Source organism: Temnothorax curvispinosus, unplaced genomic scaffold (assembly GCF_003070985.1).
Source record: "Temnothorax curvispinosus isolate PA1 unplaced genomic scaffold, ASM307098v1 QBEX01015766.1, whole genome shotgun sequence".
Taxonomy (NCBI): Eukaryota; Metazoa; Arthropoda; class Insecta; order Hymenoptera; family Formicidae; genus Temnothorax; species Temnothorax curvispinosus.
Genome location: NW_020225546.1, coordinates 755253 through 782940, shown reverse-complemented (window position 1 = coordinate 782940; position 27688 = coordinate 755253). Strand labels below are relative to the sequence as shown.

Sequence of the window (27688 nt, the reverse complement as noted above, 5' to 3'; positions counted from 1 at the left end):
ACTCAGATTTACTTAGCCCAGTATGTTTCCCGCTTTCGACCCGCTCAAGCGAGAACAAGCGTTAACGGACTAAACGCCGAGGAGATCTTAATTACGGAAGACACTCAGTCGTATTGATGACACGCCGACCTTTCCGACAGTCGGCGATTGGCGACTTGGGAGTTATTTAGAACTTGGTAAATTAATGAGCAACGAAGTTAGTTGCCGCGGCACTCCGACGACGCCGAAGTCCCGATTCCCGCGGGAAGTAATGATCGCGCAATTAAATCTTTTGTGACAGATGCTACACGCCGACCGGTTTAATCCGATTAATGACGAGAACTGTTAGGGGTTCGAGGGTTCTTACATTTGCACCTCATTTTACTCCGCTGTTAGGTATAGCGATTACGAACGAGACTTTACGAACCGGCACAAAAGTACGACGGAGGAGGAACGCGAGCTTGGCAGTTGCGAGTTCACGAACAATATAAATCCATCAAGTGGATCTATATTGTTCGTAAACTCGCTAGACGCAGGAAACTTATGCCATTAATATTCCTCAAGTATTTACAACGTTTATTTTTATTGGTACACTGGATGTTCACTTGATATTAGAATGACGAACAGCATATTTTTAGCATTTTTTTGACTTTTTTTTTTATTTTGGAGTTTCTCAGCTAGTTCTTCTTCCTAGGAAAATTCTTTTTCCTAGGGAAGTGTAATTATAATAACATAATGAACATAAAATAATGATTTTTTATCTCAGGATTTCAGTGAATGAATTTACTCGGTGGTTCTGTGTCCACCGAGAAAGATAATCAAGAAAAGTATGATATAATTAAACTTCCTTTAATTAAACATGCGGAAACAATACGAGAAACAGCGATGCTCAGGAATGCTCTTGGAGAAATTCCGCGACTCTTAATCCAATCTCTTTGCGTGCGTTCCACCTCCGAGCGTAAAATTTAATATACCTTGCCGAGGTAACGTTACCAGTTTTCTAAAAGATTTCTTTCGGGGTTAATATTGTATAAAACAACACCGGACTTGCTTGTTATAGCATAATTATTTGAGATCAAAGAATAACGTCATGTCTCATAATTATGCTCGTAAAGATCTAAATATGTACACCGTTTGGAACATCTGTTTGAAAATTTACAGCAGAATAAATGGATTGTTTGCTAGATAAGATCATTTAATACCATGTCAATTAGACATTTTGACAAAATAGCTTTAGAGGTAATCCTATCACGCTTGCGTCATACCCGCGCCGCATAACAAGTCTAATACACTTTCCGCGAAATATCGTTATTTCTAATGCCAAATTACAGTACAAGCTGCACAAGTGCACGCCTTTTTCAACTATATACGTTGACGTTCTGTTGCAATATACTTACCTTAGAATTGTCTAATTCGTATTTCTCATAATTTCATAGATCTGATAACTTTGAGAGAAATTAATATTCTGAAGAATATTCTTTACACAATTTGGTACGTATTCGGAAACGTTTAAAACGTTAATCGATTTGAGGATAATTTACAATTTTTATTTAAAAATAACTCGAAGTTTGCGATTCCTATAATTTTTTTTGCAAATAACATCATTGAATGGTAAATTCTGCGATCATATCCCGTTTTGAAACTTCAATTTTACTATTATTCAAATTTACTACTTATAGTTTCGCTACGTTTATCGAAACGCTATTATCGAAATTTCGCCTCGTTGAAATAAATGACGTTATAGTGTTTATCTGCGAATTAATGGACAAAAACACCGATTACTAGAAAGCAAAGTTTTATTTGTCACAATGCATCTCGTTACATTCACAATGTACAGACGATTAAATCGGGCGTACCCGCGCTCGAACGAAGTCGATGCAACGTTGATCCATGCTCGCGAGCCGCCCTGATGGTACTTTTTTACGTAAGAATTTTAAATCGAAATCCCGGATTTGTCGCTCACGGACAGAGAGAGAGAGAGAGAAAGAGAGAGAGAGAGAGAGAGAGCTAAAAAACATTTTGCGACCGGACCGCGGATCGCCCGTACGCGGGTTTATGAGCGTTCGTCTCGATACATCTCGGCGACAGTTTATTTCACCCGGGTTCTGGAAATGAAAATTCCTCGATTATAATGAAGCCTCCCGCGGTGACTGCGCGGATACGAACGAACCGCCGATTTTGGTTTTATTTCTTTTTATCCGTCTCTCTGTCTGTTCAGTTATCTCTTGCCCGCTCGACCGCATTTGAATCCTTTGCACATCGCTCACTTTGTACCTGAGGCACGAAAAGTAATTCCTTTCCCGGCGTTCCCTTAAGATTACCCACTCGCAAGCAATCTTCTGCACGAATACATTATGAAGTCCCTTTTCTGCATACGTTATCCGTATACGTGTACACAAACACACGCACATTCGTACGTACATACGGATATTTTTTATCCTTCCCGAGTATAAGGTGATGAACGAGCTCTTTTTTTCTGAGACACGAGCTTTTTTTCGGAAACCACATACCTCAGTCGCGAGGCTTCCGTCTGATTAACCTGTGAGAGCTTCATTCAATTCGAGACGCGGTCTCCCTTGAGCGTTACATTACACATACGAAAGGCGCTTATCAAACGCGCTGTTGATCGAGTCCACAGAAGTTGCCCGAGACGCGTGTCCTATCTGTCCCGTAAGTCCCGTTGACAGGATATGTCGAAGATCCGATAAATATCCGTCTATTCCCTCATCCGACAGAGAATCGAGGATTTCCGAGAGGAATTCCGCCGTTCTTCCCTTTTCGCATCTCATTATCGAGCGTTTATTTCCCCGCGCGATATATTGAGGTCTCCACGCGATTCCTTTGAATGATGTAGGTAAAAGTAGATAGCTCTTCATTAACGCATCGCTCGTGTCGTTTTGTCTTTTTAGACATCATCCCTTTTCCGTTCACTGTTAGCTTTTTCACACTTGCACATCGAATAATTGTCGAATGACCGCACAGGCAAAGCGTCGACAGAATTTTCAATTAGCTCGCAAAGAAATTTTATGAATGATAAAATAGAGTTATAAGATGAGAAATAATGATTTCGATAGATTAAAATACGCTGCTCGATACACAATTGTAGAGAATCTCATTAAATGTATATAAAAAGAGATAATATGATTTTAAAAAATATTTTTTTCAAGAAAATTATCTTACTTGTAAAAGTTTTTTTTACCAGAAATATAAAATGTTAAATAAATATATTTTACATTGATTTTAGAGTTACGATATTTTCTTGAAGCTGTTGATAAAATAATTGATAAAGTAATTATTGAAAAATTATTAGAATTAGAAATGTCCGAAAATGTGCATGATTTTGTTAATACTTTATTGAATTATAAATTATACGTTAAAAGATTGTAAGGCTATATATTAATTTATGAATCTCTGTTATGGTCGATTATATGTCAATTATTTATTATGACATAAACTCCGAAATATCTATAATAGCGATATATTTTTCTTTACATCGCTTCCGGTCTTCTGTACTTGGAATTACACACATTAGATTTTGTCTTGTAACTTGATTTTGTTATTCATATATTTTTTTTTGTTAGCGCGAATTTACGTATGAAATGTGCCTTGTATTAATTAATTAATTAATTAATTTGATTACGCACGGAATGCGATTAATTTCGCGAAATATTCACTGGCGATTGTAACGTTCGACATTGTAGTAAATTAATATTTAACATATTAATATTGCCAAACTTTCTTGGTTTGATTTTTCGTCACGAGCACTTCACGATTTCGTTTATTTGCGTCATTTAAATGCAACTTTCCACAAAACTCGATTCTTTGTCCTGACTACGAACACTTATCTCGGACAGGATATCGCGACACGTCCTCTGGGAAGCTGTTCTTCAACGCAGGATAATGCACAGCAGCCACATCAGTTTCGTCGCGTACGCGGAAACGGCACGATAGCTTCTTGTCAAGGATGCAAGTGGTCTTTATGATCCCCGCGTCGCAGCATTTCTTCCTTTTATCTCCGGAATAAACCGGAAATCAGATGCACGTCTCGTTCGCCACGATCGGTGAGATGCCGTCTCGCGTTTCTTCGTTCGATCGATATTTGGTCCTACCGTTACTCGCTGCGAAGGAGGATCTCCTCATATCTTGTGGCTGCGTGTCGGGACTAAGGAAGTCGCACGGCATCCTTTCCGCGTCGCAGTGGCTCACGTCATCGTCCTCGTCGTCGTAACGTAATCTTATCGGCGAACGTAGCATCGCGCTTGAATGCGACACGTTGCATCTGAAAAAAAAAAATTGCATTTATTTTAATCGTATAATAGCGAATTGATAAATAATCCCAATTCCGGGATTGTTTAACGTTGGCAACAAGGAGCAATTGCTGAGAAGATTGAGCTTTGAAATGATAAGTAACAAAAGTTACGAGAACTTAAACGTAACTGTTAGTAAATGTAATGTTCATATCTCAAAACTATATTGAAAATGTTCTGAAAAATTTCAGCAAAAATTATGGAAAATTCGGGCGTACTTTTTGACAAGTGAATAATCTTGATACTGATAAGATTGACAAGAGAGGGTATTATAAATTAAGGTGCATGTTCGTACTTGATACTACGTTGGTAGTGTACACTTCTCACGCGAACCAACTGGGACCCTCTTCTGGATCCGCATCTGCAGACCGTGGTATCTCTCATACTACTGAGGTCGTCCCTCGTGATCATGGGACTCGTCGGCGTGCAGTACAGCGTTCTCTTGAACGCCAACCTGTATTTGGCGCTCATCACGTTGTACAGAATCGGGTTCACGGTGGTGCTGAAGTAGTACAGGCAACCTCCCAGCGGATACAGCCACTCGTTAATGTCGTTGAAGGCCGACACCTGATACACGTACATTAAGCGTTGAGCGTGAAAGGGCGCCCAGCAGATAAAAAATGTTATCACGACCGCACCTGTGGAATGAAGCCATCGGTATCTTTCACGTAGCCGTATATCATTGTCACCACTTCGAGGATTAGACAGAGAGAGAGAGAGAGAGAAAAAAAGAGAGCGAAGAGCGTCACGCAAGAGGGATTATCGAAAATGATATAAAACTTGAAGCGTCCCGGGTAACTTTGATTCGCTGAAAACAAATTTAATTCCCGACAGAAACTGATTAAATAATCCATTAATAAAATCTTAAATTAAATATTTGCTAAAGGAGGATTTTTATTTAATTAAATAAAATTCATGAAAAGAAATGAAAAGATAACACAGCGCCTGGAAACATTTTGATTTTCCGAAATCATTATCCACAAGAAGAATTTTTCGCGGATCTAAAAGTATTCATAAAAACGTCATCTCTAATTAAATTCACCACTTTTTACTCCATTCCGTGATACCTGGCCATAAAATGCAGACACTGATTCGAATCAGTGATATACTTTATACTGATATCAGTGACTATTCACTGATTCAGATTTAGAGAGCACGGAAATGTCGCTTTATTGCTACCTTATATCGATTATGGAAATGTATTCACGTGATAAAAAAATATATGCTCTCTGCTTCTGTTCTTTGACGTAGCGAGACATTTATAGAGACACCAGATATGGAAAGAATTCAATATTTATTACCATCGAGTATTCCAAATTGTTTAGAATAAAAAGTGCGTAACAGTCATGGGAACGACGGAACACAGACGTTGGTGGAAATTTAAACGATACTTTTACCATATCGGGCTATTCAGGTATTGCCCATAATTTATTATATTCTCGCGCTTGAATGCTCTACGAGCGATATTCCGCTACCGTGAATCGGCGAATTTGCGTCGATATAATACAACCATACAACCTTACTTCTTGTTAGATTTTAACTGAACTACGGTATCTTCGTGGTCATGGAAATAGGAAATCGCTGCTCGATAATTAATAGATGCTTCCACCGACTCTTTCTGATCTTCGCAGGAGTACTTTACATAGCTGTTTACAAGCGCGACATATTATAAAGGAATGACATCAACATCACAATGATGTTGATGATGCACGGGCGATGCTCGCGCAAAAGAAGGAAACGTTCTTCCGGAAGTAATAAAACTAGGAAAATGATTATTGAGCAATTAAATCCCATTTAATTTGAATTACTTAAATATAATTTAAATAATAAATCAAATAAAACATTTATTACTTACAGTAATTGTTGGAAGTAAGTAAAATTTGCCAAAAGAATTTTATTTATATATTTTACACGCGCGCAGAAATTCCATATTTTGACATTTAAATTTATTCTTCTGACATGAACTTTTTCCCTGAAATATTCAATGAGAAATTGAGGATGTCAGAAATGTGAAAGAATTCCTTCTTATGTTATACACCGCGATCGGCAGTACTTTCATTTCTTTTTAAAGAACTATTTTTCAAGAGTAACATTTTTCTCCCGATTCACGACGAGGAATAATATTAAAAATTCCACGTTGTTGTATAACGCCGTATCTCTGAGAAACTAAATCAAGGAACTACTTGCGTTATGCAAACATTACTTTTTCTAACGACGTGAGATAAATCTTTCAGTGATATAATTGCCCATAAACTTCAAGTTAATTTTAGATTGCATCGACTTCAGAGCCGAGTGGCGGCGCGCAAGTGCTTCATAAAAAAGTAAAAAAGTAAATAGCGGGATTATGACGGAGGATAAAAGTTTCTTTCGTTAGATATATCTTGTTATGAGGTTGATGTGAGAATAAGCCCACCTCGGGCTAATGACGCAGCTTACCGCGTTGGGAACTATCGCGATATTACGTCCTCAATGGGTTACAGAACTTCATTCGCCGTCATGAAACATGCGAGCGAATACGAAAACCGTGCGATTATCGTATGGAATTTTGACACCTCCGTAATAACTGCTCTCGAAAATGGCACTCGCAATATGACCCCTCGCAATTTATCGTACGTCAAAAATATTAAAGCACGCTGATACAGAGGCTTGGACAAGATTTATGCGATGGAAGAAAAATTGCAACTCTTACGTACTATTTTTATCTTTTTTGTTTTGCTCGAATAAAATTCCCATGTATTTCACGCGCAGTTGCTTTCAACTTTAAAACGATATTGTCGATATTATACCTATGTCGATCAGAAATATACACGCGATATCTTTTGCAGCATTATTACTTTAGAAACACAACTTACGTTTGTTGCGCGTCGAGTTCCTATAGAAATTTAATACTGGAAGTGATTATTTGGCTAGTAATTAATTACTTATTTTGAGTATCAAAATCATAAAAAAAAATACTTTTAATACTCAAAATAAGTAATTAATTACTAGCCAAATAATCACTGACAGTATAAAATTTCTGTAAGGGAGTTTAATCGATTCGTCGACTTCATGCCTTCTAATAAACGAATACCGTCGTGACGGAGATTGACAGTGATATAAAATTCCATCGCGTGTGATTTATAAAACATACGAAATTATGTCTGACGGCTTCGAGGGTGTAAAAGAAATGCGATCGAAATAAAACGCGGCGTTGGCGCGGCGCGATAAATTCGATGTGGCGTGTCGCGCCAGTTCTATGTGTGCGTGTATGTGTTTTCTCTGTGCGGAGAGTGAGGTATTTTGATGTTCCGGAAAAGACGGAAATTTACTGAGCATTCGGATGATGGCTTTTCGTGATTGAGCCTGCCTCGTCTCTCCGTGAACGGAGCCCTCGATGCTCTGACCGAGACCGTTGCTTTGTATTCGGAGGCCCATCCTCACGTAAAGCACCGCTATGGACAACATCGGCACGAGGAAGAATATGAGACAGCTGAGCTCGTAAAGCGGGAACTTTGGCATGTTAGGCAGCAACATGGCACACATTGCCGACTCCTCGGAATGACGACCGGATCCTGCAAACAGATGCGGACAACACGTCCCTCTTCTGAACTTCCATCATTATCTCCGGTATTCCATCTTTATAGATGATATAAACCCGACAAAGGGCGGGGGACTTTATTAAACTTTTCATACTGATAATAATTAATTGCCACTTGGCAATTATTAAGTCAGGATTTATTTTCTCCGTGAAATCAAAAAGTTCTAATTTTCTGAATGGTATCGGAATCGTATCTTGAATGAAAAATTTATAGCATATAACCGCTGACAATTAAAACCTGTGACTTGGGTTTTTTTATAAAGTTCATTTCAGTTACACGAATGATAAAAATCTGTCACAGACAGCCCTAAATTGTTAAAAAGCTTTTAACTTGAATTTTAGGGAATATGCTGGTTTTATTAATATCCAATAATCTGAAATACAAATTCTCTTGCAAATGGAATTTCGTTATAATCTGTCAGCTACATATTGCAATTGTCGGATTAAAAGCTTTAAATCATATCAGTACAGAAGCATTATAATATGTTCTAATTAATTTGCGATTGTATAACCACTTATCTGTGCGATGTGTAAAACGGATTTAAATATTTGAATTGGGGTTTTGTTAAGTATACAACGTTTGGAATAATAATTTGCATGTTTTATGATCATGTTTTATGATCACGGAGATAGAAAAAGTTGGTCTTGCAAACAAATTCATGAAATATATAAATAATTGATTTGTAAATATCGATTTAAATTAAATTCAAATATTTTTAGATCAATAGTACAAAAATTTGAAAAAATGCTCTGATCATTCCGGAAACCAAAGTTTTATTTCACTCTATACATACCTGTATATATTCAATAAAAAAATTAATTGTATCTTACTCCGTTTTGCATATAACAATCGTTTTAGTCGATCGTGTTAAAACTGAGAATATAATTGTACTTGTAATTTTACGTGTCACGAAAACATTTAAAAAATTGAAGAAGGATCTTTTAACATTATTACGCAAGTTTAAATTTATTAAGCAAATAGTTAATTATGCAAATATTAATATTGTTTATATGATCTATTTTATATCTCGCGATTCGAGTTTTAAACAAATTGTCCATTATCATTTTCCGATTTTGAGGGTTTGAAGTAATATACGAATCGCCGGGATAATTTGAATAACGATAAATTATATGCAATATATCAATCGTTCGTCGATAATTTCGTGTATTTCGCGAGATTACGCGTTGCGTATAATTAACGAGTAATATCGTGCGTTTGTTTTTACGTTCTATTAAATGAAAAAATTACAAGAATAATTCATAATATTACAAGAATTTTTAAACAGTTTTAAAATAGCTTTATTTTAATATAAATACAATACACTGGCATAAAGTTATATAATAATAGGTTAATTTGCATAAAGAATTAAATACTATCTCGATCAAATAGAATAGATGATATTGTTTTGAATAAACGTGAGAGAGAGGATAATCCTTTTATCGAAATTATGTTAAATTGCGTGGGACAGAATACATATGTTGAAATTATTTTGTAAATTTAAATATTTCGTAGCGACAAATCCTCCTTCTCCTCCCCCAGGCCATTCACCAGCAGATTGATGGGCGTGTAGCCCTGGGGTTTGTTATTGTTGCGTATTGGGTCGTATTTCCGTTCCGACACTCAAGTAAGCCGGCAGTGGCGCGTGCCGCTCCGTGCAATTTACATTATCATTTCTCAAAATGCGATTATTCTTTACGAACGATACAATTTTCACGATTGATTGATTATTACGATTTGTATGCGACAGCTACTTATTGACGCGGTTATTTTACGAGCTTACTTTACTCATTTTACGTCGGAATCGAAGCAATAGGAAATGAAAGTTGTATATCATGTTATTGGCATATTTATTGCCGGTAATTATTTCTTTATTAATGACTCTTGCGAAATATCGCATCGCTCACTAACTTCTTCGCTCGATTAAAATACGGTTTATCGGTTATCATTTCCGGATGAGAGTGCAGAGTAATACACGAATTGCCAGTTTGGAATATTTAAATAATGAAGAACCGTCCTGCGCGAACTATTTATTGATAGTGTTTCGTATTTATTGGTAATATTTTCGCAAGAATGCATATCGCATTTGATGCCGTGCAAAATGCCGCGCGATCTGTATTTCGTTTGTTATTAATATACGTACAATTCTAATTAAGTGTAATCGCAACCTGGATCCTTTATATACAAATAGGTGTTTAAAAAAAAATGCAATTGAGAATATACCATGACATATTTAATGATATTAATAATATAATATTTAGAAAATTTTACTACTTAAATGTACTGTAATTGATTAAATTTTATCGCTTAGAAAAATAAAATCGTGAAATTAAAAATGCAAATAAAGATAAAATATAATTACAATAAATAAAAAATATATTGATATATCGAATTGGGCTCTCTTATAGTTTTTTTTCTCTCTCTTTCTTTTGGAGTTAAACTTTATATAATAGAATCCAAGAAAGCAATATTCAGAATTTTTATTCAATTTGTCTAATTGTGAGTTTAAATTAGAAAATAAACAAGAAATATCTCACTGTGTTAAAGTATATTCTGCACAATTTATTTCATAGAACACGCACGAATGAGTGTAAACTGTATTTTTTGTCTATAGAATATAACAAAATATTTGCATATTAGTTAATTTAAATGCTTGATATTAAAATATTATTTTTAAATGTTTTATATACTAAAAATAAATTTGATAAAATATTAGCGTTATAATAACGAGATATTTATTTTGACATAAAAGTTCAAAGCGTAAAAAATTTATGCTTATATTGAAATTATGCTGATACCTACATATATATTGATTATACGGAAAGTATTTTAACATTTCAAAGAGGAACATGTCTAGCACATATCTTCTTGGAAACTGAGACGTTTATAAAGTAAGACTATGTTCCGAAACTTCTTTAAAATATTCAAAAATACATGGCAGGAGCCCGAGAAACCACAATATCAGAAGCATTCTGAAGTTGCCCTGTTATTTTCATGACCATATCGTGTAGAAGGAAGGAAAAACTCAGATAACATGCATGTTGCATAAGACGTCGTAAAGATATCTTTAAGACAACTAAGATATCTTAAGATATCTTTAAGATATCTTTACGACGTCTTATGCAACATGCATGTTATCTGGGAAGGTATATGAATTATAAATTTACTGTAAATTGTACTGTAGGTTTTTTTTAAATAATTAAAGTACTAATAATTAAAAATTATTAATTTATGTACTCGTACATACGGAATATTTTGATTTAACTAAAAAATTCTTCAATTTTTATAATATAAAAAATATAAAGAATCGATCACTGTTATACATGAAATAATGGATCTAATCTTTGCACTATATATTTGCAGTATATAATTTTTACAGTATATATATATTTTTCCTTCTATAACATAACCTATGCAAATAATAGAATATAATGGCAATTGATTTGTATGTAATTTCAAGGTTATATTTTAGTCTGAAAGAATTCACACTAAATCTCGCTTTAGGTGATTTATATGTAATACTAGCTTGAGCTGTCCAGCGTTGCCCGTCGAGAAATATGTGAAAACACATTTTACCCCTTTTTACCCTGTTAGGAGTCGAATTTCTAAAAATCCCTTCTTAATGGGTGCTTACGTCATAAAAGGAATATACTCCCTGAGTTTCATGTTTCTAGATTTAGGGGTTTGGGCTGGGCGTTGATGAGTCAATCAGTCAGTCAGGGGACTTTTGTTTATATATATAGATATATAAAATATACGATGTACTACATACCTATACAAAATTAAATTGCACACATATATTAAAAAATACACATATAAAATTATGAATAAAACTCCATTATGAAATCTGTTGCGAATTATTGTCTAAAATGGGCTTTTCACTATCTGTTATCCAGTTACATGAAATATAAAACGTGACATTAACATGGACGCCGAACAATTACAGCGATTTATAATCTTAACGATGCACATTAGGTGCATTGTTATACCTAATGTTAGTACTGTTAGTATTATAAGGATTATAAATCCCTAAACTTTAAGATGATTTAAGATTTTAGATTTTAGCAAATTAGTGAAGTTTGCGATGAAAATTAAATTCTATACAGATGTATAATGCGTGTTTGCGCTTGACGAACACCGCTATCGTTATAAGGGTACTATTTCATTTGTCGTACGATTTGGCGTAATTCAGTTTTTACCCATTTTGCGTAAAAAATGTTAGAGTAAAATATACGAAGACATATATTTAACGTTATCGTCATTTTCTTTTTTTTTTTGTAGCACAGCATTAAGTCCGCGATTGCCGAATTGTACATTAAAACAGAGTCATATATATATAATTATTTGTTTTATTGATAATCCTTTGATAAAAATATTATATAATCACGAAAATGACACGATTACAAAATTTATTGCATTAACATGAGAAATAAGTGTTTCTTGATGCTAAATTTATATATTTTTCACTACCGGATAATAAGTTTCTCGTGCGATCTGACGCAGTTGATAATCGCGATTTTCATCGGTTGTTCATGATAATAAACGTTGATGAGCACCGTGAAAAGCCCCTCTTTGTGCGATATAATTGCGCTTAGTATATCATCGTGATGAACGACGCTGGTTTCTCATTGAATATCCGAACGCGTTATTATTATCACGTCGCTGCATATGATGCGCCTAAGAGCTTTTATGAAAATTAAGAATCTATCTCAATTTTCTTTTTCGATTTGCTTGTACTCTCTGGGTAAATGCAACCGAACGTCAAGTGCGAAATGGGAAGAAATTTTTTCTCGATACATTTTATATCTGATATCTGCAAGGAATTTCGTTAACTTGTAGATGCCTTTGATAAAACTTACAAATAAATTAAACTAATAGAAATTAATTTAAACTCATTTAAGTACAATTAAATAGATAGATACGCGGAACAGAAATTAATAGGAATTAATTTAAAAAATATGTTAAAGGATGAAATTTAAACCACTACCTTGAATAAAATATTTTTGTTATTTTCAACTACCATGTGTGTCAAAATTTGTTATTTAACACAAAATAGTATTATTTTAACTCCATCGGCTTAATTAAATTAATGACATATTTTGAGTAGAAGCAGTGACGACCTATATGGTTAAAAAATGATTCAAATTGAATATAATTTTACACCATTGGTTAAAATTTTACACCACGAATTAAACAATGCATTTAAATATAATTATATAGATAAATACGTCGAACACAGAAAAGTCTAAAAACAATCTCTAATTTTGAGACTAAAAAGCTCGTATTTTCGTGAAATAATTTCTTATCGGTTTTTTTTAAATTTAGCTTTTTGCAATTTACGTACGTTGAGTAGATCTCGAAATGGTCGCGTAATGTTCCGATCAAGGTTAGAGATTGATTTACCGTTGATTTACCCCGAAAATCTGTGGCGACACGGTTCATTTGACATATTCACGCGACCACAGAGGTGTTTTACATCACCACATGTTGTAATTTAGAAACAGCTATTTTCGTGATATAACATTCAATGTCTACTCGCGATCAAAACAATTCCGGCGGAACATTGTGTTCCGAGATTGAAATAAATGCTCATAAATTTTAAAGAAGACGTCCTAACCTTTTGCTTCTTACTCTCCTTGTTACTTTTTATTGTTTTTTAATGCAGATTATTGGGTTTGTCATAAAATTTTTGTAATCTAGTTTTACTTTTAATTAATCTTTCCTTTTTCTTTGTTAAAGACTCTCTCTCTCTTTCTCTCTCTCTCTCTCTCTCTCTCTCTCTCTCTCTCTCTCTCTACCATACGCGGTATCGATTTTAATTATTTTGTTTTTTAATTATGGAGCTCCGTGATAACTTTAGTAATTATTTGTAATAATACAGCGAATCTCATAACCGCGTAGAATTAGTTCGGATATTGATTATTTAAATTGAGAGATAGCTTGATGGTGTCATCTTAATATATTGTTTTATTATTATTTAAATGAGCGATATATAGATTTAATTTCTATTTATTTATTTTAACTCTTCCGAAATGTTTTAGATATATTTCTGATAATTTTTCTTCGTGAATTAATTTTTTACGCGACTCGTTTACATTTTTTTTTTATATAAAAAAGATGTCTCTTTCGGTTAATTATTTTCTTGTGTTTACGATCATTGAAATTAGAGGACCGATGAAAAATTCGCAGAGATAATTGAACGAGCGTTTGCTTTAAATGAGTTTACTCGTCGATAGTCCGCAAGTGTACTCACGGTGAGCAAATAGACCAGCCATAATTACACGTAGAACGCAAACTCGCTGCGTTCATGCATCAATTCGGTTCTCTTCCTCAATGATCCCTATGCGGTTAACATATTATTTTTTACTCGGCCTATTTTCATAAGGCTAAAAATGGCAGATTTCCTTGAAGAGAAAGTAAAAATAGAATAGAAAGTAAAAATAGAATAAGAAATAATAATGGAAGGAGAAATAAATAAGGAAAGATGAAATAAAGAACGGAGATCAAGCAGAATGAAAAGATTACAGAGAGGGATAAGAAATAAGTGAATTAAAGGAAGATCGAATGGAGGGTGTGAATGAAGAAGATTCAAAGAATTAGAGAAGGCGGATTGCAAATTTATAAAATTAGAATGCAGAAATTTAGGGGGATGAAAGGAAAAGTTAACGAAGAAAATCGAACAAAGTGAGTGAATTAAGAAAAAAATAAAGATGAGGGAAAAAAGGAAACAGGGGAGATGTAGATAAAAGGAGGCTTGGCGAGGTAAGCTTCATTAAAAGGAATTGTAGAAAAAGGATCAAAGAAAAAAAAGTCAGGAAAGCGAGAAGGAGATCTAAAACGGAGGGGAGCAAGAGGCAATTAAAGAAAGAAGATCAAAAGGAAGATTAGAGCAGAATTCCAATATTATTCTGTACCCATCTAATTTAATATTTAATTCTCTCTCAACGGCTCACATTTGTGAGCGCAGGTTTTTTTAATAAACAACCTGAGGTACCCAAGCCATTAAGTGTTTGATCGGATCATTTTTAATCCACTTTAGATGATTTACAATTTATGAAAATTAAAGACAGAATTCTATTTATAATTTTATAGACTACAAATCTTGCGAGTGCTTTGCATATTTTGTAAAGTACTTACTTAAAATTATAAATAAAAGTAGTAAAAACTATATTGTACATACCTATATTACAAATTTCTGAGGTTCGTAATTTTCTTTTTTCTTATCTCGTAATCGGTGATATTATTCTTGTGTTATAGTTCTCGTGAAAAATATAGAACTTTTATTTACGGCACTTATATCACTGAGCACCCGACTGTATATGAGTAGCTAAGTTATTAACACAAGTGATATACTCACTTGGCGGATACTCGATGTAATTGACGGTGGTGTAAGCGGCGAAGGGTAGGGCAAAGATGAGAGCTAGCAGCCAGGCACCCAAGATAAATCGTACAGGTCGTTTCAGTCCGCTCATCGAGTACAAATGCAGGGGGTGGCATATAGCTAGGTACCTCTCCAACGAGAACACCACTATCGTTAAGACTGACACGTAAGATGACCTTAAAAAGCACACATAATTTTATAGTGTCGTTACACGGACACCTATTCACACGAACAAAATTAGTATTATTAAGAAACATGTTGTTTTAACATCGGACTTTAAATATATTCTTTAATATATAGCTCTACTCTTCTCACTTTTATCTAAATTTTTGGATATTTCACAATTTTCTTATAATTAAAACATTTCTTAATTTAAATTTTAAAATGTATAATTAAATTTTTAATTAAATTTTAAAACGCATAATTAAAAAACTTGAAACTATAGTCTTGAACGCAAATCGTAAGATATTTCTAAATTTTATTGGTACATATTTATGCAGTTTCTTCTAGTAAAAATATATCTGCAACAAGAGAGATGTGTAACGAGCTTCCTATTTAAGAGGGAAGATTATTTCAAAACAGTTTATGTTTTGTATGTACATAAATGTTGCAAGATCTTATTAGTTTCTTATTGTTCATGTATTTCTTAAGGTTATTGCATGGGAGATCTCATACGCAATCTAAATGCAGAATAAACATGTTTCGGGCAACTATACGTACTTACTTAATACCTTTAATTAAGACTCCGTGTAGTGAGCTAATTTATTGTACAGTTATATACTTTGTGCATCCTCCTCTTACATCCTCTTTATTTTTAAGCTCAATTATCTGACATTTATTTTGGAATACAATTTATTTTGTAGAAAAGTTAGCAAAATTTATCTACGCACTTGTTGCTTAGTTTTATCAAAATATTTTTTTTCTTTGCTGTTCTTCTTATTATAATAAAGTATAAATTATCAGCTGCATTGCGTTAGAAATTCCAATATAGAGTTTGCAATTAAGCTGTTAAGTTTGCCTCTCTGTTCTTATTTTTTCTTTCGTTAGTTTTTTATTGTTTGAAACTTACGTTTCTGAAACGTACGCTCGTATTTTGCATAGACCCACTCCAAATGTCCACGGATATTGTTGCCAAAACACGCTTAACTCATTGGGCAGTCCTGAAAGCAAAGAAAATATTGTCGATTATTGTATCATATGTATATGTGAGTCCGCAAATATGAATTGGAAAAAAAGATTCGCATTGAAAAAGGGATTGTGTGATGTATACGTGTATTACGTTGTGATTATAATTATCTGTTATTCTCATACCACTATTTTGCAAGGCGATACTTAAAAAAAAAGTCCAAATTATTTCTCGCAAAAATCTATAAACGTTACTTTATACACTTTTTTCTGGGATTATTAATTACCTTTATTGATATACAAGGAACGTGAAACGTCCGCAATTTGTAAATAGAAAAGTATCAAGCGACATAAAAGCAAATCTTCAGCGTAATATTAGATTCTTTGTTAAAAGCTAGCACAGGTATAATTGTACGAATCGTAACGAACACGCGTAAACGAAAAGACACAGAAACAGGGCGAATCAGAGATTCAATTGTCATATAATTTATGCAGAGAGTCTCTCGCGACCAATCACTAATTACAAAGCAGCGAGTACAACTCGCGTTACAATTTGCGCTCCGATGAATTTTCTATAAATCAATTTTCGCTGTTAAAATTTAGAGTTCGACACTTTACTTTCTTTATATAAGTATAAAAGAAACTTTCGAAACTTTCTTTTCGGGAGTTCTCTAATAAATAAATATATTTTATAGCAGATGTATAATGATCATTGCGTGCATAATTTAAAGTCGAGCATTGGCACAAACATTATTTTTAGTTATAATAAAAAACTAATTAAAAAAGTGATATTCCACATGACAGAAAAAAGCCTTAAGCTACATTATTTTTTCTCTTGCGTGATAACAACTGAACGAGATTCTGCATGGTATTAATTGTGTTTACTAGGTGGTGATGCCGCAACTGCCTGTCACCGCAAATTACTTCATGACTCGCTACGCGTTATTTATTTCCCGCGCGAGACGCATATGCTAAATTCTTCTTATATTTTTTTTTACAAAGAAAAAGAAGTCAGTTTGCCAACCATGGAACGTAGTACTGATTCGCATCGTTTGTTATATCCGGTTGTTGCACATGCAAAATACGTTGGATTTAAAATAAAAGTAAATATTTTCTCTCGCATTGTTTTTGTTTCCCTTACATTATGTTAAAATGTAACAATTCTTTCACACACACTTCGCAAAAATATGCTCCAATTTTTGCGAAATGTTTGTAACTTGCAAGTTACAGTAAATAATGCTATTTTATTATTTTATTGTCTATATAGTATAATGTCATGGAATTAGTCGAAAATATAAATCTTAATTAAGGGTGTTACAGGACTCTGACAGGAGTAAAAATTAGGAAAAATTGGGGAATCGTAAAAAGCTCGTACTTCTGTTAATTTACAACTTTTTATGAACTCCTCGAATTTTTTCTAATTTTTATTTCTGTCAGTCTTGTAACCTCTTAAGGAAGAAAAGAAAATACGATGTGATAAAAGTGAATCCTTGTCTTATGAAGAAGATGAGGATCTATTAAAGTTGGCGTTTTATACTTTTAGATCTTTACTTCTTACAATTTAGTTAATCGGTAAAATTTTGTCGAAACAATTTTAGAAACTAATTCTTTATTAATAAGTATAAGATTATAATTCTTTATTATTTTCTATAAAAAAGCATTAACGTGTAATTATTAGAAAATGAATATTGCATACGATATTTTATATGTATATGTTACAGTAAAGTTTGAAATATATATATTGTAAAATGTCAATTTTCGATTATTTCAGGATCTAAATATTTTTGCAAAGTATAACAAAGAGAATCGATTTATATAAAAATACATGGTTCTATTAAAAAAAGACGAGAAATCTTTATGGCAGATAGTATTCCGTTTATTCTATAAAAGGTACAGATAAATTTTACAACGTCAAAAAAGAATTTATTGTATATGTATTTTTAATAGTCCCCGAAAAAGACAGCCTATGACACTTGTATTCTGTTCCTCTGGAGATCACGTCAGACAAGTGTTGATATAAAACCAACATTCCTGTACAACGATCTGATATGACAAATTAATATATATGGCAAAAAGATTATCGCAGACGATAATCTGCCGCTTATTTGACAAGCTTCGCCTTTATGGCGAAAAAATAAATCTTTGCGCTGATCATACGAGAGGGAACTGACAATATCATGAAGTAATACCTATTTAATATGCACACCGCCTGACGCTGATAGCTCCACTTTTTATTCGTTTTGCGCGTTGATATTCACGTTTTCGATATGCTATTTACGGATTCCGAAGATATGTAAAACATGTTATTATGAATAATGCAAGAGACAGCGTAAAGGCGACGTTTTATTTAACGATTTATCCCAATACTTGGTATCGGGTATCACTAAAACGCATCTGGCGTCGTAAAATTACACAATTCAATGGTGAAAGTTTTAGCTTTTCGTGGCGGCATTAATGCCGTGTCACTAAAACTTTGGACAAATCCCAATATATTCACGTATATATTTCGTATTTGGATTATGGGATTTGGATAATGTATATTGGGATTTGTCCAAAAAGTTTCCAATACACATATATCAATATTCGCGCCGCAATTTTCACAATTGATGATCTTCATCCAGAATATTACGAAAGATTTTTATCTTTTGTTAAATGTATTTTTCTCAATATAGTGTTAGATTGTATAAAGCAAATTACACAAATCACAATGTCAAAGATTCTGCAATTATATTCTAGAATATCGGAAACTTTTTTAAATTTAAAATTCTAGAAATTTTTAGTTCAATAATATCGTGCTAAAAGTATTACTTTTAACTTAATAAATTAAAAAAATACAAATCTTCAAATTATTTTGAAGCCTTCTTCTGCATTCCGATATATTTACCATGCATTTCCGGTATATTTACTTGCGCACCGCTCGTCTTTATTTTTCATTAAGGATTTTGCATTTAGTTTACCTTGCTCCACTTTATACCTTTACTTTATACGTGTACTTTAGCTAGGAATTGTATTAAATTCATCGCCGCCGAGAAATAAAGCACAACAACGCGCGGATAAAAAACTTAATAAAGCAGCATTGATGCATATTGTTTACGGGGGGCGTTGGTTTTATCGGGTTTCGTTCAATCACTTTGGATATACTTGTGCGCGCAATCGAACGCCGATGCGAAGTTGTAAATCGTAATTAATCGAAGGCCCGGCGGAATTGCATTAGCCACACCGCACGGAGGAGTCGCCCATTTTATCCGACTTCGGAGATCGACAAAATCCATTAACTCGCAGTTAATATCGAGTACGTGACGAATCCTCAAATCACGTGATAGAACGTGTTCTCGCATAGACATTGGCTTTCACTAGGCTCAATGACGGGCCCTTATTAGCCCATCATTATAATGACGATATCGGAAGATTCGTGTTTGAGAAGTTTAAAGTTCACAATTGAGAGCGCGCAAGGCTCAGTTATATGAACAACATAACTCTCCACATAAACTTGAAACTTTTCAGGTGAATTTGAAACTTTTCATGTAAATCTAATAAAAACTCGTTGCTCGTCAATTCCTCTTTGCAGTCTTTTTATTGCTTTGGAGAAATGTTGAGAAAGAAACGATAAAATCTGTAGACTCATTCATTGTGCTTGTGCGTTTCCGTACGGTCAAGATAAATATCTTTTTTTTCACCGTTTAATTAAATTTCCAATTAATTTCTTTAATCCTAAGTATTCTTTTATTACGTAAGATGCAATATAATGTTATAGAGATCCGCGCGAAATCGACGTTTCGCCGTAAAATTGAAGTTTTTGTTCTGAGGGGGAGGGGGGAGTCGCTTATTAAGATACGAAGTTCTCGTATTTTCCTGACAATCTGATATGTGATCAATGAAAGAGAACGTTGAAACGCAATATATACGGCGTAATACGTATATATCCGGATTCTACACGAAGATCCTTTTAGCCAGAGATATCGAAACGCAGAGTTCTTCTGGTTCTTAAAAGTTAAGAGCTGCTGAAAATAAAATTGATTTTTATGAACAAAGCTTTAGTAAATCAACTGGAAAGTATTATATCTCTTGTCAGGAAAGCATACGCGGATAATCTGAGACATCCTGTAAGTTCAGACATCAGTCTTTACCTATAGAGTCACGTCGTGAGAAACGGATTATCGCTAGACCATGTATATAGGTATTCGGAACACATATGGGTCTGTACAGGCGAGCTTCTTGCATTCAGATGAGAAACGATATTTTCCAAGACGTTATTTTTCATTTGCCGCCTTTCCTCGCTGCGAAAAGCGACTTTTGCGGTACTAGTTTCCGAGGTGCACTGATCTACGCGGATTGTAAGCATGACCAGATTCTTAATCATTGCGATATAGCGCGAGCTTATCTGAAGATGTCACTCTAACTCCGCAATCACCGAAGAATTATTAAAAGAATTTCGCAACTTTATTCATTAAGCAAATTGTGAGGATTATAAACTGCAGTATTCTTGTGCGCTCAATATAAAATTTTAATTATTCTGCTACATCATATGTGTATGAGTTTTTTCTACGCTTCCAAGAGAAAAGATATTTTAAGGAGAAAAATACACCGAGAAAAAAATTTTCTGCATTCTAAGTAAATATTAGTTTGCGTACAGCTGTGGCTCCATTTACTAAAATGAAGAAAAATTTTTCTTTTTATTCGTACATGTGTATTCACTGAGAAAAAATATACTAATAAAAAAGAAAATTGTTTTTATTTTAGTTAATTTTAGTAAATGGAGTCACAGTATGCAAACTAATATTTGCAAAAATACAAAAAAATTTTTTTTTATTATAGTGTATGGAGTTTTATCTCTCTAAATCTGAATCAGTGAAATTCGCTGATTTAGATTTAAAGAGTGCCAGTCAAAAAAAAATTTATCTTATTACAACTGCAAAAAATGTTAAAATAATCTTCTGCTCGATTTTCACTCGATTCGGGATATCTATATTGCGTGAAAATGTTCACTAGCTTTAAGCTCTCATTTCCGAAATTTGTAAAGTACGAAATCAAGTGGCATATCAAATAAGGCCAAACAGTTACGAGATATGCCGATTGCAGTAAGGGCGGACAGTGTTTGAAACTTCGAGTAGTCGCTATCTATCGGGATGGAATACTCGGCGGTTGGAAAGAATGGAAAAAAACGAAGGACGCGCTGCATTCGAGCTCAATATCCGTTGCGTGACTAACGTGACTTTAATTTCAAAGTTTGTGATTATTTCTGCGAGTATTTTATCGTATTTTATTGCCGACGGACGGGACGTTACGCCATTGTTAATTACGAGGCGAAAATATCGACGTTGATTGTACGTCAAAAAAAGAATCGTTCGATATGACTATTTTTAAGCCTCGGGAAGTCGACAATAATATTATTCATTGCACTGGAATATTCATTAAGCGACGAGCTCGCATGTTCGTTTATCTTCGTCTTAGTTATAATTTATAATTAATCTTTTAAATCTGATTGGTAGAATCTCCGCTCATTGTTAATCCCTAAAGAATATTTGTAACTCCAGAATTTATCAAATGAAATCTCGCTGGAATTGTCGTTTGTCGCGTATTCAAAAATTGGATTTGCGGGAGGGAAATAAAATCGGCCAAACAGTATTTTCGTGTGCATCCATGTAGCGTGAAATAATGGTTCCGCAATATGTGGATGTCCGATCGTTAATCACTTTTATATAGCTGACATAGGATCCGTTTATTGGAAAGTACTATATGTCCGAGTTCATGAAGCATCAAAAGTATCGGATCACGTTGCAAAGGGAACAGAAACATTACACTATCAATATATAGCGATCAGAAACCGGAGAAAATAATTTGATGCTATTATTTCTACGTAATCAGTCTGCGTTGAGTACAAATTGTTCTATAATATCAGAAGATGTTTTTCACATCACTTTTGTATTATATTTTTACATTATCTTTATAAAGATGAGGCTTTCTTTTTTTAGTACAAATTGTTTTATAATATCAGAAGATGTTTTTCACATTATTTTTGTATCATATTTTTACATTATCTTTATAAAGATGAGGCTTCCATTTTTTATTCTAAACAAATATTAATACGATGGCACGACACAGGCATTTAGTTAAGTAGTCGGATAAAACGGAAATAGAGAACAAAGCGTCGTTTTGTACACAGCATTTAAAGCGAGAATGTTCTCGCATTCGCGTTGATTTCAAAGTTCAATGATTGTGGTGATGAAAATGATATTTTCTCTAATGAATATTTACTTTATATTTATGAGGGGGATTATGATTATTTATTCATCAAGGATCGATACCGTGCAAATCAATATTCGGATTGTTTATTAATTACTGGCAGATGACGCTCGTAATTCTGACAGATAAACTGTTCAAGACAGCGCGCGTTGGGAAAATATCAGAGGGAAAAAACGGAGGGGTTTCGAAAATTGCGAGCGCAATTTATTCACCGAGTGAAGGAAGAGCTGTCGATTAACGTCGACGTCTGGGATCGTCTGTCGTATGCATTCTTCTCTTTAATACACGCGAGGGAAATATTCCTTTTGCGAGAGATTTCTACGAAGAGATAATAAAGAAATACGATCATTGGTCCCCTAATGGCAATCGTTTAACGCGATAAATTCCTGCAGTTTGCCACGTTCATCGTCGGAATGCGAGTGCAGACAGATAGTCTGCTCGCTCGAGGAAAGAATATTGAATCCGAAAAAAAAATTATATATATATATATATATATGACACCGGAAAGGGAAGTTAACGAAATCGAAATGAAGGAAACATCATGAAACCAAATATATCACGTTTAAACTTTTAAAAATTACCATAGAATTTAAAAAAAATCGGATTATATTCGATTTAAATTAGTGTATTTTGTAATTATAATGTATGTAATGTATTTTATTAGTGTATACCTCTATTAATCGATGCAAAAATATTGAAGATAAAAGGCGACGCGTTAAAATTTTACGCTGATTCGCGATACAATGATGAAAATATCGAAATTAATCCTTGGCACATAACCCTCAATCGTGTAATTAACACGTATAATGAATAGGACACAGTGCTGTGTATACCTTCATTATCGCATATGTGGTGAGATTCATTACGATGATTATCGCCTGCGCGAAGAGACAATACAATAGTTAGGTTACAGTAACTTTGTTTCAGAGAGCAGCGACATATGTGCCTATTCTTCAGCCGCCCCAAGGTGCGACGTTTTGATCGCGACAATATCAATAGCTGATTAAATCAATCGTCGCCGGCTAAAGCGCACTCATTACGCGCATAATAATCTCGATCAAAAGCGCGTATATAATAATCTCGATCAAACGATAAACAAAAGCTTGCGATTCTAAATTTTCAACGGGTCGCGGTATAAAGTAAAAAGTAAACCATTATGGTCATTAACAATTTACGTACACGTACGCGTTTTCCTCTGCACTTTATTGTTAGCCGTTATTGCGAAAGCCCGTAATATAAATACTTAATACGATTACTGCTAATTGGATGGGCAAATAATTATTACGCTCTGGTGTGAAGCTTATAGCCAACTAATTAGGAAATGGCTGTAGAATGCGATTAATAAAACGTAAAGCCGAATTACTAACGCCACACACAACTTCTGCAGCGAAAACTTCAGCGGGCGCGGAACAGACGCAATAGGAAAACTCAGATAGGAAATCTTTAGAGCTTAGACTGGTTTATAACTGCATATCGGATCGAAATACCAAGCGAGTCACACTTCCGCCGATATTATTCTAGCTGTGCGCACGGTGTCAAGTAGAACGAGACGAGATAAATCAGACGCAGGGCGAAGTGGTGATCTTCCGACGAATCGAGCGCACCGAACAACTTAGAACTATGCCGGGGGGAGAAAATTTTCAAGCAGAGAGAGAAATCTTTGTAACCCGAGAAAATAACTCGTACTAAAATTTAACTGATTACAAGATGCACTAATTTCAGGGAAGAAAGCAATTTTCCGAAAGCAGATTTTAAAATCTGAGTAAATAACTTACACAAATTTACGCACTGTAAATAGCAGTAAAAAGTAAGAGAATGTGCTATAAATAATTAAAATTTTATTTTCTGTATAATTTAACTACCCAAACAAATAACTTGTATTATTTTGTCGATTTTAAACAAAAAAGAGATTTTTTTTATATCTTATAATTTATATAAATAACTCGTATCGTATTAATTAACTCATAATATAATTTATGTAATGTGTACTGTATTAGTTAACTCATATTATGCAATTTAATAATTTATTGCGGTTAGAAAATTAAGTCAGAGAACATGATAGTGTGTTCTGAGGAAAATGTGTGAGAAATATTTTTATAACTCGGTAATTATTTGCTAAACCTTAAGTGACATTCACTCTTTATTAACAAAATTAATATTGTACAATTTTCACTTTAATAACAAATTAATAAACGGCGAATACGAGTTAGGCGCGGTACGTACGTGGTGCGTAAATAAAGAAATTAATAGTCACAGAAGTAACGAATTATAATGTATATAATATACATATATATTCCAACATAATAAAAAGTAAAATTTCACTTTAATGTTTCACACATTCCAGAATGCGTTAAAATTTTAATTATACAATTATAACTTTTAAATGAAACATGACTGAAACTTTAAATATTTTAACTCGTATGTTGAAAATATAAAAATAAAATAAATTTTATTGTGATACTATAATTTTATAAGCGATATAAAAATTTATTAAATCCATCTTTTAATTCGAAATTGATTTCCGAAACCTAGCAATAATTTATTGAACAGTTATATTGACGTTATAAATAGATTCATTGTGTAACAAATATCACATTTATATATTTATATATTTTCCCAAATTATGAAATATTACATTTATATATTTATACATTTTCCCAAATTTATGAATTAAAATAATTAAATAATAAGATATAGTGCATAATATGCGTATTATCACAGTCCGTAGAAGCATAAAGAATGGGAGAATCTCAGGAATTGCGTTCTTTGATTTAGAATTGGAGTTGAAATTTGCAGTTGAAAAGAGAAGATAATTGACAGGAAGCCTTGGACTCACCGAGAATCAAGAGAAGCAGGTCGGATATCGCTAGATTGAACAGATAGTAATTGGTGGCGGTTTGCATGACGGGATTTCGCCTGATGACGATGCAGGTGACCACGTTGCCGAACACGCCGGTGACGAAGATCGCGACGTAGACGAAGGTGATCGGCAACACAAGCTTCAACGGCAGGTGTTTCGGTCCCAAGATCGACTGCAAGTACTCGGACTCGTTCAGGTTCATCAGTTCCGTGATGTTGTCGATCTTCACGACATATCGGTCCGAAAATTCCATACTTTGCGCGTTTCTTCAGCCCGATCGATCGCTTTTCCCCCAGTCAGTATAGTATCACCGATCGAATAGGAATGTCCGCCCTTTCTATCCTGGATAAGGAGACTCGTTTCTTCTTCTCTTGACAGCCATGATTTCGCGCTACGTTAAAATTTCAATCAACCAATGCACAGAAACTTAACGTAGTCGATCGTTCTCTTGATTCTCAACACGTTAAATCGAACATCGCGCAAGCGAGTCGCTCGTAACTGGTTCATTGTTCAAAAATGATAGTCACTGATCGATCGATTTCGATCGCTCGGTTTCATAGATATTTTCGAGAATGGGCTCGTTTTTCTTTTTCGAAGGGATAATAGTCACGATACGCGCGAAAAATATGTATAACGGGGTGAAAAGTGCTCCACTCGACAGACCGTGAACAAGTGACGACCGTGGAGCGCTCCGGTCTTCGCTATCGGACCACGCGCCCATCCACCACGCATCCAACCCTTAACTTCAACCCCCTCGAGAGAGCACGCTGCGCCACCCGTCCAATAGAATCCCGCTGATCGCCGCGTGCAAAATATTCCAGATATTCGACGCATATTGTACTAAACGATGTAGCGATATCTTGAAGGCGATGATCGGGTTAGGTGATATCGAAAGATTTAGTTTAATCACACGGTCGATTTATCCGAAGGATTTTATATACGGTGCTCTGTTACTGTCAGTAAAATCGAGAAGTAGTTCTATAAGTTGAAAATGTGCAATGAAATTTCTGTACATAAAACTTTATTTATCGGAAAATTAAATCGGAAAATCGAGGCGTTAGCGATATTCATTTAACACGTTAAATAGAACGATTATATTAATTCTTACGAACTTTCCTGGAAATCCTATTTGAAGTCGCGTTGAACGTTCTTTAGAGCTTGTCACGCGATGTTTGTGCGAGCAAAAATGATTTGAGACTGCCAAATGGATTTTAGAAAAGGAAAATTCCGTCTCAACTCAACGTGGATTTCTTTTTAGTCCATATTTGGCATAAAATTCACTGAATTTCTGATTTAATATATCTCCGCGTTTCCTCAAAGATATTAAAGACAGTTTGATCGTGTCACCTCGTCGCTCGCAGATCTTACGTATTTATTAATTCTATTTATTATACACACTTAAAGCTCATGGTTTGATTCTTAGTAGCAGCAATAAATTATTTCGTTTATTATCTCGGAGAAAAGATGTAATAATTGATAATACTTTCTATTCCACATAAGAAAGAAAAAGAGAGTGAAAGGTTTTAATAATGCGGGGTATAATTTTATATCATATATATAATTCTTTTAATTGGCAGCGATTGTGGCAAAATGTGTGGTCAATGTAATCGAATTGGCTCTATTGTTCCATAAACATTTCTCATTTTGTACAGCAAACTTCTGCTTTCCCTGTTGCTTCGCTTTATTTACACATTGTTTAAAACCGCTCCGCTGCACGTTTCGTTCATTTGTCATGTTATTCATTTCACCGTGTTGTTTTTCACCTGTATTATTGCCTTTATTTTAACGCGTGAAAACAACTTGCCATATACGTGTGTGTGTGTTACTACATATATATTATTACTGGTTTACTTTTCTACCTGTAAAAATTATATTCGCAATTTCGATACGGTTTAAGGTATAATTTATCAAGTATTACTCGCACGAATTCTGTAATCGTATATTACGTTGCGCGGCGTTCATTATCAAAGTGATTTCGCAGATAATGGACGTTTTAAGTTTCAACAACATTGCAAGTCCAAAAGTATTATTTTAGCTGAAGCCCTTTTTACATTCTTACATTTCTTTTCGTTAAGGTAAATGTACCAATGCCTGTGGATAGTCAGTGGACACGTACCTAGTCTGGATACCTTTATCATATTAGTCTTTAAATAAGTATAGCGAATTAACGTCTGAACATTATAATTAAAGTTTCAAAATACAAGAAAAATATTTTTAT

General features: G+C 34.1%; 1 protein-coding gene across 2 annotated transcripts; it reads right to left on the bottom strand.

Annotated features, from left to right (window-relative positions):
* Window positions 1-1787: 1787 nt before the first annotated feature.
* LOC112466026 (neuropeptides capa receptor-like) lies at window positions 1788-26124 on the bottom strand. 2 transcript variants are annotated; one of them, XM_025033883.1, is made up of 6 exons: window positions 25447-26124; window positions 16312-16402; window positions 15219-15418; window positions 7595-7837; window positions 4582-4924; window positions 1788-4258 (listed from the first exon to the last, which is right to left on the bottom strand). In XM_025033883.1, exons 1-6 carry the CDS (start codon window positions 25721-25723, stop codon window positions 4012-4014), a joined length of 1401 nt encoding a protein of 466 aa, XP_024889651.1. In that variant the 5' UTR covers window positions 25724-26124; the 3' UTR covers window positions 1788-4011. The 2 variants fall into 2 exon arrangements, with proteins under 2 accessions (XP_024889651.1, XP_024889652.1); XM_025033884.1 differs by lacking the exon at window positions 7595-7837.
* Between the last annotated feature and the right edge of the window lie 1564 nt (window positions 26125-27688).

Excerpts from the sequence above, each read along its gene's own strand:
- LOC112466026 (XM_025033883.1), bottom strand. The coding sequence starts at position 25,723 with ATGGAATTTTCGGACCGATATGTCGTGAAGATCGACAACATCACGGAA. Across the intron at positions 16,403-25,446 it reads CCTGCTTCTCTTGATTCTCG|GACTGCCCAATGAGTTAAGC; the intron begins GTGAGTCCAAGG and ends CTTTGCTTTCAG. Across the intron at positions 15,419-16,311 it reads CGAGCGTACGTTTCAGAAAC|GTCATCTTACGTGTCAGTCT; the intron begins GTAAGTTTCAAA and ends GTGCTTTTTAAG.